Source organism: Centropristis striata, chromosome 12 (assembly GCF_030273125.1).
Source record: "Centropristis striata isolate RG_2023a ecotype Rhode Island chromosome 12, C.striata_1.0, whole genome shotgun sequence".
Taxonomy (NCBI): Eukaryota; Metazoa; Chordata; class Actinopteri; order Perciformes; family Serranidae; genus Centropristis; species Centropristis striata.
In genome coordinates, this window is record NC_081528.1 from 4,455,520 (window position 1) to 4,478,624 (window position 23,105).

Genomic DNA, 23,105 nt, shown 5'->3' on the forward strand with positions numbered 1-23,105 from the left:
CAGCTCTTAAATTAAACTCTTATGAACTATTTTTGTTATCATTATATTTGTCCAAACAAATGTACCTTTAGTTGTACTGGGCATTAAAATGATAAAGTGTGGTCTTTCTGTGTTTTTTTTTTAACCATGACTGTAGATCAAAGGGCAGATGTCATGGGGGGGGTTGAAGACTTTTATTATGAAAGGGCAGACGGAAGTTGTGGTCTTTTACGGTCCCGCCTGTGATTGGCTGGCCGTCTGGGTCCCGCTGCCTGTGATTGGCTGACCGTTTGGGTCTCGCCTATGATTGGCTGGCCGTCTAATGGGTCTATAAAGGAGGCTGAAAAAGTGAAGCTGGATCGTATAGCTGCGGGATAAATAGCTGATTATTTCTTCAGTCATAAGGGTTCATGGCGAAACAGTGGACTCCGTGGGAAGGTCAGTGCATTTTCAATAAATGATGTAGAGAGAAAGTGTAGTTTAAAGCATAAAAACTGACTAAAAAGGCGAGTATTGTGTGGTTACCATAGCTCACCGTTGGGTCCGCTGAAGACATAAAACGGCTAACGGTTACCCCTAATTACAGTTACCCCTAGTTACAGTTACCCCTAGTTACAGTAACCGTTACGATCAACGGACAATTTAACTAACCATTACTTGGCCACATTCCACTGTTTATTGTCGTCGTTGCTACCTGTAGGTGTCATTTAACCTGCGTTGAGGCTGCCTGGTTTGCTAAACTTATTAGCCGAGCCCCGAAATGTGACTTTTTTTTTTTCTTTTTTTTTTTTTACATCCATACGCACAAAACAAACCGTCAGAAATGCGGTATTGTAGTATTTTTTAACGCAGCAGGTGCCTAGCAACCAACCGTCAAATTCATGGAACGTTAACTAAATCCGCAATGCGCATGACTGCTCCTCCTCCGAGCTGCACGGGACAGTGGAGACATAGAGATAGAGATAGAGATAGAGGGGTGGTGGCAGCATAGACATAGAGATAGTAGTTACAATTTGCTCCACCGTCATCAGTTATGATTACCCAGGGGGCAAAACCCATATTTTTTGGAAAACTGACACGGAATGTTGTAAAAGGTTTCACACCAGAAATGATATCTAGGACCTTCAAGGATCACAACCTGGCTACAGGGGGCCAAAATCCCCCTTTTGGGGACATTTTCCTGGCGAAATTTTGTAAATGCAAATATTTAGGTACTACAAAGGCATAAATAGTCCTACAACTTTAAAGTTTGGCAGAGAGTATCCTGACACATAGGGGAAAGCAGGAAAAAAAGATGCTGGGGTTTACTGCAACTCTAGTTTAAGATATCACCCTCAACATGCCAAAAAAGACAAAAAAAAGTACTGTTCGCCTGACAAATGCTCATGAAAATTCATATTTTTCAACACTTTATGTTGAGTATCTATACCTAACATATATATAGAAAACTTCCCAAATCTATCTCCAAATAACCACTCAGAAATAGAATGGAGTCTGATCCGCATAATTGACTCTTTTTTCACAATAGGGGTTGCATTGTTTGGACCCACCCTATGGCTTTCCAGTAGCTAGTAGAAAGGCCATCTTGGTCTCAAATGGAAGCTTATGAATTAGGGAAGTTTTCTATATATATGTTAGGTATAGATACTCAACATAAAGTGTTGAAAAATATATATATTTACTGCAATCCAATCCCTAATATCTCCAATGCACTGCTGCAATCGCTGAGCCCTTATAGTATCAAAAAAAGAAAATGTTAATAGAGTTACTGCTGTTTTGTAGATTAGATTAGATTTTTATTTGTCATTGCACAGAAATACAACGAAATTCAATGCACTCACGTACTGGACTCATAAAAAAAGCATAATAAATAGTAAATAACAAGATGCGTTCTTATCATCTCATCTCAATAAATAGTAAATAGAAAAGACACATTCTCATTCTCTCAGCACTTAGTATATTCATGTCATTCATTCACTGTACCATCAACTTAGTGCCATTAATATCCCATAATGTGTTGACGGTATCTGCCTTTCACTGTGTGTCCAGGAAAGGATCCCTGAGAGTCAGGGGGCATCAGGCTTCATCACAGATAGCAGAGGAAGTCCCAGAATCCACTGTGAATGAGAACAACATGAGGCTTCCTAAACGCTGTGCAGCACACAGGTGAAGTTCACATTACACTGCACAAAGACACTGACTGACTCATTGAACCATGGAGGGTTGATAAACACATGTCAGCTCACTCCCCACTGTTCATAAGGCCTCATTTATAGTCTCAGCTAGTTTGTCTACTTTATCAGTGCAGGTGGCTTTCACAAGTGAAGGCCACCTGCTTTCACTTGTGTTAAGATACTGGCGTACCTTAAAAAGTGTCTTTTTTAAAAAGCAAGTTTGCTTTTTAAAAAAGACACTTTTTAAAGTATGCCACCTTAAAAAGTACCTTAAAAAGTGTCTTTTTTAAAAAGCAAACTTGCTTTTTAAAAAAGACACTTTTTAAGGTACGCCAGTATCTTAACACAAGTGAAAGCAGGTGGCTTTCACTTGCTTTTTAAAAAAGACACTTTTTAAGGTACGCAAACACAGATGTGTTAACCGTAATGCTGCAACACTTCTTCCTGTTGGCACCAATCTCATCTCTGAAAGTGCAAGATGAAAAATGAGTTATCTTACTCTGTGGAACCTGTTCATCATGCGGTAAAAGGATGAACATCAGATAACAACTGTTATCTCCAACTATGCTGACTAAACACAATACCGGGAAGAAGAAGGGCAGGGAACCTCATACTAACCACAGATACAAGGCTTGTCCTGGTGCTTTTTAAAGTGACACACACAATGTTTATTCTGCTCTGTTGTTTTTATTTTTTTATTTATTTTTTTAACCCATAAGAACCCAGACCCAGTTATCATTGAAGGAAAATGATGGGGGGTATACCACAGACTAAGGGAACCACATAGAACACATTTCTGATGTTTTGTTTAAATACTACCCCTACATTTCAAAGATCTGTGATGTAACATATATGTCACATTGGGTGTTTATGGTATTTACTTTTATGATATTTCTTATTTTAATATAAATAAACTCAACACCTTTTCTGCTTACAGAAACACAAATTTGCCTTTTTTTTGGCATCTCCACAACATATATTAAAATTGTGACATTAATAGTGCTGTTTAACAACAAATTATTTTTCAGATTTGTTTTTAAGTAACAGAATAACAATAAATCAATAATAAATAAAAATAAATAACAAACCCTAATAGGGTTAAATGCAATAAAGGACACCCTGTTAACGGATTAGAATTGTTAAATGGGTTTAAACTTAGCCTAGTAACAAAAAATAAGCTTTTTGAAATTAGATACTTTTTTAGATTTCTGTTTCTAGTCACAGCCATATTTTGGAGAAGTCACTACAGTGTTTGTTACACCCATGTCACCGTGGGTTCTTATGGGTTAAGGTCTTATAAAACATTTTTTATTGTATTGTGTTATTCTAATCTATTTTTATGATCCAAATTTGTTTTACTCTGTACTTGTGCTGCTGCAACACCTCAATTCCTCCCATTGGGATCAATAATGTTTCATCTTATCTTATATGATCTAAAACAAATCTGCTAGTGTGTTTACAAATACAGTCCATTTTTTAACCAGACCGCCTTTATTTTTAGGTTAAGTGCAGCTGTAAAAGGTGCACAACGCAGTGAAATTCTTATCTAACTTGTTTTTCTGTTCTCTGTCACATTGCTGTGGGAAAGAATAGTTAAGTTAAAGCTCAGGCCTCACCACCATTTTCTTTTCCTGCCCACATTTACTCTCCGCAGATGAATAAATAATGAGTAGGTGAATGACAAAAAAGGTTTTTTACGGCAAGACCAGACACAGCATGAGTGCTTTCCTCTGAGATAAGGATACTAGAATATCAGACCACATTACTGGGACAATATATCATCCAATAAAATGGGTGCCAAAGGGTTTGGCTTTACTAATGGAGGCAGAACATTGATATCTTGCTACACACACCAGTAACAACCCTTTCTTATTTTAAAGCTCACTTGCTTAGTGAATAAGGAAAGGCTGGTAATGCTTTAGCAGTTTGCAGTAACTGCAGAAACCCCTTAGATCAGCTGCAACGATTAGTCACCTCATCAATTCTTCAGTCGTCAGAAAAAAAATTGCTAGCTGCCAACTGACAAAACAAGACTTGAAACCCTTTGGGGTTTGGCTCGATTCACTAGAGAGAAATCAAAAAACGCAAGTTGAATTTCTTTGATACTTTATTTTATAAAAAGAAATGGAATCTACATATTCAACATTCGCCCACAAGTTTAACAAATATTGAAAACGTGGGATCCATATGCTAGACATATTGAACTATTTACATTTCCCCACCTCTACTTCCAGCCTCTCTTGTCCTCTCCTCTTAGCTCTGTGTAAGCAGCCTGAAGTTCAGTCCAAGTTTCATAGCATCTGAGCATCCTAACATCTGCTTAGTATAAACTGTTTATATATGACAAACATTTTTTTGTGTTTATCATACATTTTTAATTAAAGGACTGTTGGAAAGTTGAATTTGTAACAATAATTCTTGTTTTTACAATTTCTGGCTATGGTGAATTATGTATTTAGGATTATTTTTATTCATTCATTTTTTGCTAAAGAACACATGCTTTTCAAAGCCACCAGTATATTTAGGTTTCAGAGGGTTAAAGACATCACTTTGGACTTTGACAAATGTATTTTTAACTATTATGACATTTTAATCGACCAATAAAAGTTCTTTGGGTTGAAATGCTTTATAGTCCGCATGTAGCAGCACAGTGCAGAATAAACCGCAGCCTCACTGTAGATACCATTTAATGCTGTAAATGTTCTTATGGTTAGACTGTTTTGTGGTGAGAGGGTTTTCTACTCAAATGACCCAGTTCATTATTTCAGGCTTTAACTCTAACAGCTGTCTAACAGCAGTTTAATCTCATAGAAGTACAAATGAACATTATGTTACCTTACATAAAGCTTTACTTGCTCCCCCTCTTGGTTATACTTATATATATATAAGCTGTTAAATATAATGGATGGATGGATGGATATATCCAGTTTAGGGGTGGGCGATATGGCCCTAAAAGAATATCATGATATTACAGGTATTTTTTGTGATAACGATATTCTCGAAGATATTAGGAAATACCTAAAAAGATATAGAAAATGTATAAATAAATACCAATCTAAAATGTAGTGTGAAGTGCAAATCTCAACAGTTGCCAAATACAAAAAATTTACTCTTGACTCTTGAGTATGAGCAAATAATAAAAATAACCATTTAGGGGTTTTGGGGGCATATTTTAATTAAATTTTGTAAAGGAGAATAAAGGTTCTTGTATGTTTTATTTAAGGCATCTTATTTTGACAGTCTTCTTGTAAGTTCTGTGGTTGATTCTCTTAACACACTGTGCTCTTATTTTGAAAGCTGCATGTGTTTTGCGACAGCGAGTAAGTAGCTTTTTGTGATTAAAACAACTTTAATTGTTAGCCTTACGCAACTACATCAGGATGTAGGAATGTTGCCAATATCATGATATGCATTTTTTTTTTAACCATAAAAAAATATACAGATATTATCGTGAACACACCCCTGATCCAGTTACTAGATCATATCGCAGTAAGCACCATAACACTGCAGATAAGCCATGTTTGGACTGTGAGACATCATTTGGCAAGAGTTGTGTACGGGTTCGTGTGTTCTGAAGGCATTTAACTGTCCGTCCATTATCTGAAACCATTATCCTAATTAGGGAGCCAGAGCCTCTCCCAGATATCGATCCCAAGACATAGTACACATTTGGTCACAGGGCTGACACACACCCTTTTATGCTCATATCACAATTTTTAGAGTCTATGTCCTATTAATTATATGTATCAGCTCTTTCAACTTTCATTTAGTTAATCATACATTTATCATAGATTATTTATTACTTATTTATGTATACATTTATTTATACATTTTTACTGGGTCTCCTTACTGTTTTCTTTACTAAGAAACATCTAAATACAGTACAGGCCAAAAGTTTGGACACACACCTTCTCATTCAATGCGTTTTTCTTTATTTTCATGACTATTTACATTGTAGATTCTCACTGAAGGCATCAAAACTATGAATGAACACATATGGAATTATGTACTTAACAAAAAAAGTGTGAAATAAGTGAAAACATGTCTAGTATTTTAGATTCTTCAAAGTAGCCACCCTTTGCTTCCTAGAATATAAGACATGTTTTCAGTTATTTCACACTTTTTTGTTAAGTACATAATTCCACATGTGTTCATTAATAGTTTTGATGAATTTACAATGTAAATAGTCATGAAAATAAAGGAAACGCATTGAATGAGAAGGTGTGTCCAAACTTTTGGCCTGTACTGTATATGACATCACTATATTTTTTATTTAGGACTGAACTTACAATTTACTAAAGACTTTCAGGTTTTAGTCTGGGACTGGGAAAATCTTTTGGTGTAAGCCCAGTATCACACAGGGAGAACATACAAAAGGCCAAAACCAGACAGTGATTTCAGACCTGGAGCCCTCTTGCTGTGAGGCGAGACCAAACTAAGACTGCCTAAGTATAAACTAGATGTTTTGATGCATATTAAGGATAATTTCTCAAACAAACCAACTTTACTTTAAACCAAAAACAATGATATTTCTCTGCAGAATTCTTAATTTTTGTCAAAAATGTAGCTAACCTTTTAAATAATAATAATAATAATACATTCAATTTTTATAGTGTTTTAAAGGTACTCAAAGTCGCTTAACATAACAGGAATAAGACACACACAAACACAAAATGCAGAAGAAAACAGAACTAAACAGAGATGAGAGATTTGAGTTCAGGTCTTGTAAGCTATTTTGAAAAGGTGGGTTTAACTTTTGAAGGCGTGGAGGGAGTCTGAATTGCGGATTTCCTGCATTTGCGAAATTTCCTCACATCTAAAGGTTTCCACCACTGTGTTTGTAGATTTCATGCAGAGCTACAACAACCTTTCACATGACTAAACCCTTAAACCTCAAACACAAAGTTCAACCTATGATATCTCTATGTGCTTGGCCCAGTCTGTGGACTGAATATATTGTATTACATTACATACACAATACCAATTTCTGTGGTGAATTAAAGGTGCTGTAAATAAATTCAGAGCATGTTTTAGATTCATAATCCGCACACACGGAGGGACTGTGATTTCATATTCTGCTCAGAACACCATTACTCCACTATAACTTTACGTAGCAGATAGTTATTTGCAGCTATATTAACGTTATGCATGTTGTCGACGGTGCCTTTAAGCATTGCTGCAATGCTGTTTATTCCCAGGCATGCAGCTAGGCTGGTTGGTAAAGGCAACTATAGGTTAAACTTGAGGGTGTGTCGGGCTGAAATGCAGAAGTTTGAAGGGTGTTGATGGCTGGAAACTCAGAACCTTTCACATTTGAATTCAAAGAATTTTAGCTTGGTGTTAAAAACATCTCTGCATATTAATCACTGAAACCACTGTGGTTAATGGTTGTGCTGCAATTAGCCTAGTTGACTGACAGCTGCCTTGAAGCAGATGGTCATGCATTCAGTATCTTGTAAACATTTTCCTCATACTTCATGTTAAGATCCAGCACTGGCATTAGTGTTGTTTAAACAGCCTTTTGTTTGTCTTTTCAGATTTAGATTGACATTCTTTTTAAATTGGCAACCTGCAAAGTAGAGCATGCGTCATGGTGATGTTGATATTTGGGTGGTTGACGTGAAAAGTGAAAAAAAGAATAATTCAAAAAATATATGTCAAATGACATACAATTATATTCCCTTATATGTGAATAATTCAAAACTGAATGTGTCCATTTGTAATTCTTCATATATTTAGCATATTATTAACTTTTTGGTGTGGTAGTCCTAAAATGTGTCCACCGGTGCAACAAAATAAAGAATGTCATTATTTAATTCAGAGAATGTTGGACAGATAAGATAGATAAGCCCAAGGCATATTAGTTATGAATATTTTTATCAATTTACATTATTTTCAATGATCAATCAATGTAAATTGATAAAAATATTCAGATCAATACTTAAACTGCGTTGTACCAAAGGACTACCTTAAAACGACCAGTTCCAACACTGCGCGGAAATAGTAATATTATGAAAATATTTGAGACAGAAGTGATCTTGTGTGCAGTCCACCTACTCCAGAGATGTCTTCTGTCCTTCCTGATTCTGGAAGGACCCCTCTCAGTAATGGGGTGGTCACATTAATGCCTGTTTTATATCTACATATAGACGTTGCTCCAGGAGGACACCAGTTTTGCGGACAAAATATAATGTGTCATAATAACTCTACATAGGGACCTTAACACTTATATCCTCTAGATTCATTAAGTAAACACTCGTATGACATGCATTCAAGTATTTTAATGTATTTAGATTCATTTTTTATTAAATTACAGTTGTTTTAAGATAAGTAATGCTACCTAGGACAGTTGCACCGGTGGACAAATGTCATGTTCAAAACAGAATATTTGCATAGTTGAAGAACGATACTCATTGTTTGCAGATGGATTAGATGTAGAAGAATGAACTGCATATTAAAACATTAATTTTAATTAAATATTATCAAATTTTAGTAAAATTTGTCACTGGGAACACAAAAATTGAGCGTCACGTCAACCACCCATTTACTGCTGTTTGTCTGCTTGTCTCCTCCACCTGAGTCAACTCTTCATTCAACAAAATGTTCCACACACTGTAGTAACAGAAATCTTTGTTCTCCATCCTCTCCTTCTTGCTGTGTGTGTGTGTGTGTGTGTGTGTAGGCGTCTGTTGGTACTGGCTGTGATTGTAGGTTTGCTGTGTTTGGTGATGGTCTCTCTGCCGCTGATTGAGACAGAGACGGAGCCAAGCAAACCTCCGGTCCCGCACGTCGTCGACCCCGCCCATAAAAAGGTGAGAGTAAAGTACAATTTAGTGTCTATTAGGTAGTGATGTACCAGTGAAGCCTCATGAACCATTTTCTTTATTTTCTGACTCCACTAGATGAAGCTCTCTGTTCAACAAAGGGCTGGAAACACACTTGATTACCATTGTTAGAGCCTTTTTCAATAAACCAAGGGCTCCATCTAGTGGGCTCAGAGAATAAAGCAAATGGTTCATGAAGTTCAATGGTACATCACTACTATTAGGCTTCCAATGTCACTGTATCACAGAAGTTATTGATATTCAGAGGTGAAAATAAAGTTCACATTGTCATATAGATGGTCCATAATGGAATATAACCACCATTTTGACCTAGATGGTTACAATACAATAAATAAAGGATAAATAAATAATTCACAATAGAGCTGAAGAAAAGCAGATGATCTGAGTCACCATCACAAAGAGATAAAAGCTTTATTCGTGCGTCACTATATTGCTATAAAAGCATGACTTTAGATTTCCATGGAATTTGGTACAGATACCCACAGTGTAATATATTATTTGATAATGATTTAAGTAATCTTCTGACTTTTTCTTTCAGCCCCACAGAAAGGTTGTTTTGAAATGTTTCACAAACCACAATCGGATGCATTGTCATTTAATTTAGTAGAGAAATTAATTTTCCCCTCATGATCAATTCTACTTTCTCCACTTTTTCCTCTAGCACCACCATCAGTTCAGATTTTAATTATCCTGATGAAATATAATAATATGTTAGAATGCTAATACTCCAATCTAAGAAGCACTGCAGAGATGTGTACTTCTAACAATACTTAAGGCTGAAGGAGCATCTCATGTATTTCAACAGATACATAAAATATATTAACAGTTTTTTAAACCACAACAAAAACATACATTACAGCAGGGGTGTCAAACTCTGGCCCGCGGGCCAAATTTGGCCCGAAGTGTAATTTTATTTGGCCCGCGAGCCAATATCAAATTATTATATTATTATTGTACTATAAAAGCTGACCTGCCAGTATTATACGGCGCATTTACCGCTAATACTAGATTTATTATTGTTATTTTATTTTTAAATGTATTAACCTGTTGAAAAACTTTATTTTGATATTTAAATCAGAAGGATGCAAATAGAAAAGAGGCATACGATTTTTATTTAATTTTTATTTAATAAATTAATGACATTGATGTGTTTTTTATATGAAATTTGAATTTGCATGTCTGCACTATTTAGTTATATATTGTATGTTTATAAGCGTTGCTGGTTCCATATTTAATGTTAAAGCAAAACATGTTTGGTATATATTAAAAGGTTTATTTGTTCAATGTTGGCCCGCGATTTTATTCAAGTTTTACATTTTGGCCCATTGTGTATTTGAGTTTGACACCCCTGCATTACAAAGACCTAACACAATTTTGAGATATTGTTTGAGGGAACAAATTAACTGAGCATATGAATTAAAATACCCAAATATACATAGTTCCTATAGTACTTAATTAAAACACAGTTTTTACCATTTTTATTCCGTCAAATTTAAAGATGTGAAAAACATGATTTTAGTGGGGGGGGGCTTTGTTTCTCTATAAGAAACTATTCAGAGAATGTTTTGCAAAGCTTCTGTGTTTAAGTGGTCACTTGTGGCAACAGATGCTCACATGATGTTGAGAGGAAAAACAACAAACTTATGTTCCTGGTTTTAATAAATCTTTATAAAAATTTCACATGATACTCTGACCACCAACATGTTCCTTCTGTGAAACAAGATGAAATGTTACCATGGCAACATACCACTGAGCACCAGTTCCTGTTCTTTTTAACATTGAAGTACAACACAAAACCCTAGCAACAGTATTTACGCTGCCTGTTTGCCTGACAATGATACTAAACAGGATGCAGTGTTTAGGTGGTGAACAGGTTGTGAAACAGGTTCTGGGATAAATCACCAATAATCCCAGTGTAATGATAATAACGCTGCCTGTGTCTCTATGTTTGACCTGCAGCAGGTTCATGAGCATGTGCACAGAGTCGTGGAGAGTCCGTGTCGTCCCAGCAGCACCAGGCGCAGCTTGTTGGATCGACTCCCCGCTTCCAGTCACATGACCGGGCCCTTTCTCTGGAAGGATGTGCCGCTCCCCGATGACCTTTTCCTCTATCCACCACCCTTTGGATTCAGAGGTCTTCAGAGCAAAGTAGAGTACCTGCTGAAACAGGTGACTGCAACTTCTCTCTCTCTCTTTCCTTCCATTATTTATATCTAAACTGTCGTGGAAAACTACAGATGCTTGACTCAGAAGCAATGAAAACGGCTGCCTTACATTGAAATATTTTATGATTTAACTTGATCAAGGAGAGATAACCATTCCATCACACACGGAGAAAGACAGTGCTGTTTGTCAGTTCTGAGGACCTTTCCCCTGCCATTGTATTTAATGCAAATGCAGTGGTCAGATAGAGAGACGTTGTTTAAAATAAACATTGATAACACAGACACACAGCCTTGGCTGGCCCTGTTTAAACCAAGCTGGGAACAGCTTAAAACAAACATTCAGTTCTTCAGTTTAACTACAGTAAAGGTTAGTTTATAATATGTAATTTAATACCAATAATCAAAATTTAATCATTTAAAGTGTAGCCATATTCATTTAATGGCTCCTTGTCTGTTGTTATTTACACCACATATGGAAATGACAAAACCCGCCAAAAGAGCCTAACTTCAGCTGAGAGCGCCTCTGTCTCATGTCACATGCAAATATAGTGAAGCAGCACATCACAGCTGTTGGTACAACTGATGTGTTATTGGCCACCAGGTTAATGAACCTGCACTTATATCGCACTTTTCGACCACTCAAATCGATTTACACTACAGACTGCGCTCATTCACTCACACATTCATACTGGTGGCAGAGGCTACCCTAAACGGTGCCACCTGCCACCATTGGGAATTCATTCACACACTGATGAACGCAGCATCAGGAGCAATTTGAGGTTCAGTATCTTGCTCAAGGATACTTCTACATGTAGGCTGCCATGGTCAGGGATCGAACCACCAACCCTCCGATCGGTGGGCAACCCGCTCTACCAACTGAGCCACAGCCGCCCACAGGTGAAGTGTGTACCTAATAAAGTGGCGGTGTGGTCTTCATCTGCTTCCAGGTTGGACGTGTTGTGGTTCAGATATGCTCTGCTGCAGACTTTGGTAGTAACAGGGTTATCTGGGTTACTGTTGAACCAGTCTGTTCATTCTCCTCTGACCTCTGACATCAACAAGGCTTACTGGATATTTTCTCTTTTAGGACACATTCTCTGTAAACCCTAGAGATGATTGTTAGATCAGCAGTTTGTGAAACACTCAGACCAACAATCATTCACCTTTCTTCCTCATTCTGATGCTCCCTTTGAACTTCAGCAGTTCGTCTTCACCGTGTCTAGATGCCTAAATGCATTGAGTTGCTGCTGTGCGGTTGGCTGATTAGATATTTATGTTAATGAGAAGTTTAACAGGTGTACCTAATAAAGTGGCCAGTGAGTGTATATTTGATAATGCATGATACAGTTAAAAAAATACAGCTGACAATTAAAGATATCTGAAAATACTAATTCACAGCTCCAACTTCCTATAATGACATCATACTGTAAATATCATAACATTTTATAAAACATTTTTTTATAATAAATTCACATTACTATTTAATTCATGAAGAATCAAAATAGATTTTTTTTTTTTTTTTTTTACTTTATTTTTATTCAACAAGAAAGAACATGGTACAAAACATTCCTTGACAACAGCACAGAGTACACATGGCAGTGCGAAAAAACTAAACAAAGACAGAAGACATACTGGGTTACAGCAAGCTGAATAATAATGAATACAGTATAATTAAATAAATGAATGAAAGAATAATGGACAGTCAGGACAGTACAGCCCAGTGTGAGATCCCTTCAGCTAGAGAAATACCTTGCAATAGGTAGCCACCTCCTCTTAAAGATATCTGACCGTAATTGTAACTGAGCAGTTAAAGCCTCCATTCCATAAACCTCCCTCAACTTCTGTTTCCACTGGGCCACTGTAGTGGCCGTGGATTCCTCCATTTTATTGTCTCAATTTTTCTAGCAGTCATCAAAAGTATGTGTAAAATAGAAATTATGATAGCTCATTCTAACTAATAGGCCACAATTAACCTTTGCCATAGTCTAACATAGCCAGACCAACAACCCCAAATCCAAAAAAGTTGGGACATTGTCTAAAATGTAAATAAAACAAAATGTGAGGATTAGTTAATCCTTTGTGGCATACCATAGCATATGTTCAATCGAAAACTATACAAAGACAATATATTTTATATTGAAACTTGTTTTTATTGCTATTAGCCTTGGTCCCAAAACTGAGGTACACACTAAACAAAAAAACATGAACTTTGCATACCGTTTCATTCTTAGTAGGAATGAACTTCCAACAGGTTCAAACTGGTAAAACTGCAGCTGCTCTTCTGAAATGACATGTAGATAATAAAGTGAAGCTGTAAAGTTTAGTAAAGGTCAACAGTGATAGGGCCCGATACTCTCCTGGTCACATGTTAGGAGGACTAGTCAATCATACATTTAGTCTCGCAAATCATATTAACCTGCTTTTTTTGAGTCACACTCAGGTGTGTCAGCTATTTTTGAAAATGTAGTCTTTTATTTAGCCCTTTATCCAAATGACTCATCCTATTTTTTTAAATAAAGTTCTGACTCATCTGACATGAAACATGACCTGATCTTAGGGCTGGGCAATATGAACCAAAAGTCATATCCCCATATATTTAGGTTAAATATTGATATACCATATATATCCCGATATTTTAGCGCAAAGTGAGAGCAAATGTTCAGTCAAAGTCAAAGATGACAAATATGACATGTCACAAGTAGTTTTATTGAAACCGTTTATTCAACTGAACATAAATACTGTATAACAGGAGTATCTTTTTTTAAAATCAAAGTTCCATAAAGTGCACATTTGCATAAAAAAATATCTTAAATAAAAATAGCCTATGAAATAAAATCGGCCAATCTTTTTCCTGAAATAAATATCTTTTTATGAGAAAAAGAATAATGAACATTAAAAAAGAACTAAATATGACAAACCCTAGTAGGGGCAGCATTTATATATAAAGAAAGAAAATGTTTTGAACTATACAAATATATTCCATATCACATTTAAAAATATATCGACATATATCCCCCAGCCCTGCCTGATCTGGATATTTATTTATAACCAACACCAATCAGCAACTTCCACTTTTTTAAAAGCTATTTTCGTTACTTCCTCAAAAGGCTGCGTTGTCACTTTTTGACCCACTTGCCTGATATTTACTGTTAAGCTCACGTGACACCGCCCGACACACGGGTTGTGCTAACACTGAAGTCCTGGTGAGGCTCCTGCAGCTGCTGCACTGACAAAAGAAACTGTCTTTAGTATTTTGTTTAACTACATTTTAAACTTTCCTTTATTCTTCACCAATGCATATTGACACAGTCACAGGTTGTTTAACGGCGTCAGTGGCCTCTCACCATTATCTCATCTTCATAGAAGGCTGTTGACAGACCTATTTCATCATAGTTTTCATAAACAAAATAAACACCGCTTCACTGATGATATGACAGTATATTATACTCCACATAATTGTGTGACGTGAAATGCAAACAAAAAGGAAAGACTTTGTTTACAGAGCAAACTTTACTCAATGATAAAGCTCTCCACTGAGCAGGCGCAGACAAACAAAGTGTGCTCTGACTACAATGTCTGACGTGTCCAGAAACACAAGTTTAAACATTTAAACTCTGTGATTATTGTATTTCATTCCTCTGTTAACGCTCACTTCTGTTACAGTTTTTTTTAGAGTCAACAAACCCACATGGGTTGGCAAAGAGCCAACAGATAATCCTCCATGTAAAGCTGTTGGTTATCTAAGACTGAGGGTTTTATTGTTATTATGCTCTCTCCTCATTGGGAGCAACTGGGGGAAAAAAGACATTGGTATTCAGAAAAAGAAAAACACTGCATGGACACTCAGTCTAAAGCTGCGTCCAGGCTTCAGATCCACAACGTGAGCACCACTTTAATCAGCTCCATGCTCAAAGAAATACATTAAAAATGATTTAAAGTCACATACAGTACAGGCCAAAAGTTTGGACACACCTTCTCATTCAATGCGTTTTCTTTATTTTCATGACTATTTACATTGTAAATTCATCAAAACTATGAATGTGGAATGTGGAATTATGAACTTAACAAAAAAGTATGAAATAACTGAAAACATGTCTTATATTCTAGTAAGCAAAGGGTGGTTACTTTGAGTAATCTAAAATACAAGACATGTTTTCAGTTATTTCACACTTTTTTGTTAAGTACGTAATTCCATATGTGTTCATTCATAGTTTTGATGCCTTCAGTGAGAATCTACAATGTAAATAGTCATGAAAATAAAGAAAACGCATTGAATGAGAAGGTGTGTCCAAACTTTTGGCCTGTACTGTACACATCACGGTTTATTTGCTAAATCTGTTTCCATTGCACCTTTTTTTGCAATTTGTTTTTATCCTTAGACCAACTTTTTCATGTCAAAGTGAAAGTGTTTCTGCGATAATTTGTTCTTTTTGAAAATATGCGGATGTTATCTCACAAGATATGCTCTATCAAAATGAATCCACTCTTAAGTATTTATTGGGCTGTAATGGACTTTAATGCTGGTGACTTGGGTCACATGGTGAATGGTTAATGTGTTACAGATTCCCAAAAACTTGACTAGGAATAGAGTGGTGCATGAAACTATAGTTTAAGTTAATTTCGGTCTTATGTAAACAAATATGCCTGTAAACACAACGGGTGATATCGTACATTATATTGACATGACCTCGATCACTTTTGCTGAGCTTGATAAGTAGATATTGTTATTATTTAGCATAAATAGCAAATTAGCATAAACCTAATGGTTTTTCTATCTGTGATTTTTCCTTTAAAGCTGCCAGACTCTGACTCTTTACCTCAGCTGGAAAAGGCATCCGAGGAATGTCGGCGCTGCGTTGTCGTGGGAAACGGAGGCATTCTCAAAGGGCTGGAGCTGGGCCCACTGATAGACCGGTTTGACACCATCATCAGGTCAGAAATATGACTGCATTCATCCAGTTATGAGTTTTATTCTGACTTTAGTTCCATGTTCTGGTAGTTATTATGATCACAGACACTTCACATGACTGCATCTTCCTCTCTCAGGTTGAATAGCGGTCCTCTTGGAGAGTTCAGTGCTGATGTGGGGAACCGAACCAGCATCAGGATGAGTTACCCAGAGGGGACGCCGCTCCACTGGATGGACATAGACCCACACACTCTGTTTGTAGCTGTGGTGTATAAAAGTGTAGACATCAGCTGGATCTCTGCTATGATCAACAAGTACACCGTGGTGAGTACTGCTGATGTTTACACTACTGGTCAAAAGTTTTAGAACACACCAACTTTTCCAGAATTTAATTGAAAATTATGCAGTTTAATGTCTCAGTCTACTCTGAAATTAATGCACATTTGCAACATTTAAAATTCTTTATTGAGCATGATAGTGTTTTGAAAGTAAAAAAAAGATTCAAAATCACATTTTATGTTGGACTAAAGGACTAAAAAAAGACACAAAATGACCAAAAAAGACACAAAATGACAAAAAAAACCACCAAAAGACACAAAATGACTAAAAAAAGACACAAAAAGACCAAAAAAAGACACAAAATGACTTACAAAGACATGAAAAGAATTAAAAAATGGACAAAATAGCCCGAGACTCCATAGAGTTAAGTTTTTAACCCATTTCTTGTTCCCTGAAAAAGGCCTTCTTGTATAATTCTGAAATGTACATTATTTTTCAGTTTTGGTTAAGCTTACCTTTTTTTATTTACCTCTGGCAGTTCACCACTTACCTTTGGACCCTTTCAAGCTGTTTATTTGACTTGAACTGCTTGAATTTCAATAAAAAAATGGAAAAATTGGGGTGTTCTAAAACTTTTGACCGGTAGTGTATGTTAAGAGTTACTTCAAATTACTTCAATCAATCAATGTCATGAAATAAAAATGGTCAAGTTACAATATAAATTTGAAATCTAATCTGATTTTATTAGACTAAAATGCAAAAAATGGACATAAAGAAACTACTAAATGATCTAAAATATGAACTAGAAAGCATACATTCAAAATAAAAGTAATTAGAAAAAAATAAAATGCCTTATATCAGATAAATGTAGCTCAAATTATAAATAGTATAATATACATAACAAAGTGTTGCCAGAAGTTAACTTCCAAATGTGGACATATTTCAGTTTCTGGCAACTGTTTTCTGTTGACTTATGAACAAAGGAAACTTTCACACACTTGTCATGAAAAGCTGCATAACACGTGGATGGGGTTAATAAAGATCAGAGCTCAGTCACCTCCTCCATTCAGTCTTCCCTAAAAACATCAGGTTTACTCATGAAGCTTCTGAGGTAGAAATCACTCCTCTTCTCCTGGTGTTTCTCATCTTGCTACCAACAAATAATATCAAATCAATCAAATCAAACTTTATTTATATAGCGCTTTTCATACATGAAAATGCAACACAAAGTGCTTTACAAAAAGTAAGAAAAAACAAACAATAAATAATAAAAATGACAAAACCCACCCCTCCCTCCCCCACATACACATCTGTAAGTATACATACACAAACATGCACACACGCATTTAGTCATGCACGCACACAAACACACTCAGACTCACACACAGCACATATTGATTGACAGTGTAGAGACATGGCAAGGCACCGAGGATCCAGATGAGGAAAAAGCAACCTGTGGGAGCATCCACACTGAGAGGTGGCAGAGCCCACAGCCATAGAGGACGCCATCACAGAGACCACCAGGACCCGGGTAGGCCGAGGCGGACTCCGCACATGGTGCAGAGCCGCCCAGCCCCCCGGGCCCAGGGAGTCCCCAAGACCACATCCCCACAGGCAGACCCAACACCCCCCCCAGTGAGGAGGCCCCCATGAGGGAACACTGGAGCTAAAGACTAAAAGACTAAAAGACAACAGGACAGAATAAAAACTAAAAGACTAAAAGACAACAGGATAAAAACTAAAAGACTAAAAGACAACAGGATAAAAACTAAAAGACTAAAAGACAACAAAAAGACAACAGGACAAGATAAAAACTAAAAGACTAAAAGACAACAAAAAGACAACAGGACAAGATAAAAACTAAAAGACTAAAAGACAACAGGATAGGATAAAAACTAAAAGACTAAAAGACAACAGGATAGAAAATAAGAGATAAAAACTAAAATGCAACGGGAATAAATAAATAAATAAAAAATAATCAGTTAATATGTGAACAACATTGAAAGAGCTGATCTGTAATCATCATTAATATGTTAAAAAGCTTGAATTGGTTCCGATCACTGAGGGCTCGTCTGTGCTTTGTGTTGCAGCCTCTGTGGGACTGGATCTTCTTCTGGCAGAAGGTTCCAGATCAAATCCCTGTTGAGCGTCACAGGTTCAGACTTCTAAACCCACAGGTCATCAAAGAGACTGCACTGGATCTCCTGAAGTACCCTCCACCCAGACCACGCCTGTGGGGAAGAGAGAAGGTAATAGACTCTTCCTGATCTCTGGATTAAATCTGTCTGTTTGTTCTAAGGTGTTCCTAGGTAACGTAATGTAAAATCAACACAATGATAAATGGCTATTAACACACATGGCATAAATCTTTGTCAGAGTGAGTTTTTTTATTTTTTTTATTTTGGAGTTCAATTTTACCCACACCGTCACCCTTAATGACCAAAATCTTCCATTTAAAACACATCAAATTAGAGCTGCAACAATTATTCGATTAATCAAACAATAATCGATTATTGAAGTATCCGTCAACTATTTTCATAATCGAATAATTGGTTTTCAAAGACAATAAGTCCAAATTCTCTGATTTCAGCTTCTTCAATGTGAATATTTCTGGTTTCTTTGTTCCTTTATGACAATAAACTGAATATCTCTTTGGTTTGTGGACAAAACAAGAGATTTGAGGACGTCATCTTGTGGTTTGGGAAACACTGATCATTTTGAACATTTTATTGACAAAATTAACTAATCAATTAACCGTTTAAATAATCGACAGATTAATCAGTAATGAAAATAATCATTAGTTGCAGCCCTACATCAAAACAACAATTTCTGATCCAAAGTAATGACAGAATTTCAGTCTGGAGCTTTTAATTGTTGTTTTTTATTATTTTTCACCAGGTTGAGACATTTTCTCATGCTGTTTTCTCACTATGGTTATTATGTATTATGGAGCACTGCAGTATTCTTTGCAGTACATCAAAATCAATGTTTTTGCTTACTGCATTCAATGTACAGAAAACTATTCATTTTTGTGTTCGATTTTGTGTTTTTTTTTGTGTGTGTTTTTAATCAGCAGCTGCATTATTACATTATATTATAATCAAACTGGCTGAAAAATGAATGAATATTTGGACATTATGATTGGAACTGAAGTTGGTTAAAACATTTAATACAGGTAAAGTACAAAATAATAATACAGATAATTATATGGCAGGTTTTTATTTTTATTTTTTAACCTCCAGGACAGGTATTCCCAAACTTTGCTCTGCCAATGACCCTCATATAGCATTAGCCTGTAAAAGTCTAAGAGCGCCATCTCGTGGGCTCAGAAAATAAAGCAAATGGTTCATTAAGGGTTCATTGACACTATTGACGTCATATATGACATCGCTATTAGAAAAGTAGACTAATGTTTTAAAACACACGCAAAAAAACAACAAATATGATTTTAAAAAATGAGACTAATACTGATGGTTTTCTGTTGGAACAGCTGGGTATGGATGAATGAAAAAACAACACCTAAAATTACTATAGTGTTATCCTCCTTTATGTGAAACCGTTATTGCTTTTTTAATATGTAAATTATATAAATAGATAAAATAAATACAATATTGTAAGCTAGTTCATATGCATGTATAGGTTGCAACTACACCGGTCCAACAAAACAATGGCCATGATTCATACAGCTGTCTTTGAAGACACTGGGAAAGCTGCAACATAAAATAAAGACTTAAAAGATTCCAAAACCCATAAATAACATAACTCCCACTCACATAAACATGAAACGGAGACGCTCTGTGTATCTGCACTCGATTGCTCTGCCTCAACTACCCGGATGTTTGTCACAGAACATTTAAATTGAATTTTGCGAACTGAAATTGAATTGTGAGAACTGAATGTTCAGTACCAAACTAATCAATTCAATTTCAAATTACAATTCAGATTCAGTTTTTCAATGCAGTGATTCAAATTGAAAAATACAAATTCTAATTATGTGATTCAAATTCAGTTTTTTAATGCAATTATTCAAATTCAGCAGTTCAAATATAAATAATTCAAATTCAGTTTCTGGTGGCACTATGTCAGCCCATAGTTAACTTCTACCTTAAAAGATTACCTAATAAATAAATAAATAAATAAAATAGGAATAAAGCAAGGAAGACTTTAATGCAGCAAACAATACAACTTCACATGCCCAATTTCACTGTACTTGTGATAACTTTGGTATGATCAACAATACTAAATAATAGTATTGGAATTAACAGTATAAATTAGGGAGAGGAATAAGACATTAAAACCAATTAATTAAATAAATAAAATAATATAAGTTTGTAGGAAAAAAACCCAACAATCCATGCCGGGGTCGAACATGTAACTACCTGTCTTCACTGCACTGGCACGAATTAAACCCGGCTACATTTTTAAATATAACACAAATTTCACAATAAAAGCATGGCATTCCACATAGTTTTATAGTGTCGTGATGTTATATTTAAATAAAGCCAAAAATAAAGCTCTGCTTTGCTCACCTCAATTCAATTTTTGGGTCTCAAACTCGCGGCCCGCGGGCCAATTGCAGCCCTTGTGACGATGTTTTGTGGCCCCACCTTGATATGAAAGTTTAATGTGAGTTTTACATGGATGGCACTTTACCGTGTTGTGTGTCACTTTATTGCTCCAGCTGGAGCTTTGTTTCACTTGTTTCTATGACGGCGTTACAAAAAGAAAGGCAGCTGTAATGTAATTTTGTGTTTTTTTTGGGTAATTTTGTGTCTTTTTCTAATAATTTTCTGTCTTTTTTTTTTTTGTAATTTTGTCTTCTTCTTTTTTTAGTAATTTTGTGTCTTTTAGTAATTTTGTGTCTTTTTTTTGGTAATTTTGTGTCTTTTCTAATAATTTTTTGTCTTTTTTTTTAAATTTTGTGTCATTATTTGGGTGATTTTGTCTTTTTCTAATAATTTTGTCATTTTGTGTATTTTTTGGGTCATTTTGTGTCTTTTTGGTCATTTTGTGTATTTTTTTTAATTAATTTAGTGTTTTTACAGTAATTTTGTGCATTTTTTGGGTCATTTTGTGTATTTTTTTTTGTAATTTTGTGTCTTTTTGGTCGTTTTGATACTGCCACCAGCGGCCCCCAGGTAATTTGAGTTTGAGACCCCTGCTTGAGCTAATTCTTGAATTTCTATGATATTTACAGGATATTAACCATGTAATCTTAATTCTCAAGGTCTGAGAATTAACTCTTATGTGACTTCTTATCACATTTGCACTAAAGCTTCTCATGTAACTCTTACTCTTCTTCTTGTCTTTGTGTGATTCTGCAGAACGTTCCTACCATCGGGGTCTCTGCACTGAACCTGGCCAGTCTGCTGTGTGACGAGGTCAGCCTGGCCGGCTTCGGCTACACCCTGGCCCAGCAGGGGGCGCCGCTGCACTACTACGACAACCTGCCCATGACGGCCATGCTGAAGCAGACTTCACACAATGTGGACAGAGAGACCGAGCTCCTCCGGGACCTGGTCAGAGAGGGAGCCATCAGCGACCTGACGGGGGGGATTCACTGCTCCTTCTGCCCCAGCTGACCCAAAGACTCCTCACTATGAACCACTTACCTTTTTATGTTGTAAAGGGTTTTTTTTTTAAAAGGACAATACATACTGTACATAAGCACTAGCAAGCAACAGCAGGACCAAAAGATGAGAAGAGAGGAAGAAAAACAGGTGAGAGAAAAAGTTAGCACAAACACTAAAATACATCTCGTCTATTGTCTGTGATATTTGTCACAAAATGCTTCTTGAAGCACAAGCGACATTAAAACAAGAATGTTTTTTCTCTTAGAAAAAAAAAAAATCTTGTATTAACAATTTCATTCTTCTGAGCCATAGACTTTAAACGAACTAGTGGATGAAGTTTCTCTGAGAATACACCCAACTAAAAGTTTCTGTACATATGGAAAATGTATCATTTTAATTAAAAAAAAATCCTCATGAGATCAAAACAACCCAAGTAGTTGATGCATATGAAAATGTATTTCTTCAGTTTCATTTTTATGTTTTAAAGGTGTTTTTTAAACTGTATAGATCAGCATATCTTCATCACTCCTGTTCAATTAAGCAGAATAACAACTTGACAGTTGCTTCCTGTCTGTGGTGTTAGTGGCAGTGTTTCTCACGCTGATTCACAAAAATTCAAATGAATCCTTCTTTATCTTGCAGTCCTCCAAATGGAACAAATGAAATGTGTTATTTATTTAGCTTTTTTTTAATTCATGTATTTTTATAACCATTTGCACTGTTAATGAGTGAATAACTTTTACACTGCACACACTTGTTCATGAATTCAAGCCTCATTTTTTGACCTAAACCTTTGTAATTTAATCAGTTTGACTTAGGACAACACAGTTTTCTTCCAGTGACCATCACTTCAAGGAAGATAGTCAATTCTTGTCAAATATTTATTGGAAGCAGCTGTAAAGATTTTTTTGCTCTTTCTGATTTATTTATTTATTATTATTTTGTCATTGTGCTGTTGTTTGACCTTGTTATCAAAATGTACATATGGTGAAAATAAATACATCATCACACAGAAAGTATTTGAGTGGTTCATTTGCATGTCAATGAGAATATATTAATAATTTCAAAGTTATGTGTTTTGTAATAATTAATACAGCATTTCCCCAACAACAATTAAGATTTTAGAAGTTAATTAACGGCTTTAACCAACTTACCACATTGACCAGGCTTATTAGACCATG

General features: G+C 35.8%; 1 protein-coding gene across 1 annotated transcript; it reads left to right on the forward strand.

The window, feature by feature from the left end:
* The first annotated feature begins 316 nt into the window (after positions 1–316).
* Positions 317–22,940, forward strand: st3gal5 (ST3 beta-galactoside alpha-2,3-sialyltransferase 5). Its single transcript, XM_059346844.1, has 8 exons — positions 317–417; positions 2,029–2,145; positions 8,836–8,965; positions 10,958–11,167; positions 15,959–16,095; positions 16,210–16,396; positions 18,442–18,600; positions 21,676–22,940. Exons 2-8 carry the CDS (start codon positions 2,114–2,116, stop codon positions 21,931–21,933), a joined length of 1,113 nt encoding a protein of 370 aa, XP_059202827.1. The 5' UTR covers positions 317–417; positions 2,029–2,113; the 3' UTR covers positions 21,934–22,940.
* Positions 22,941–23,105: the final 165 nt, after the last annotated feature.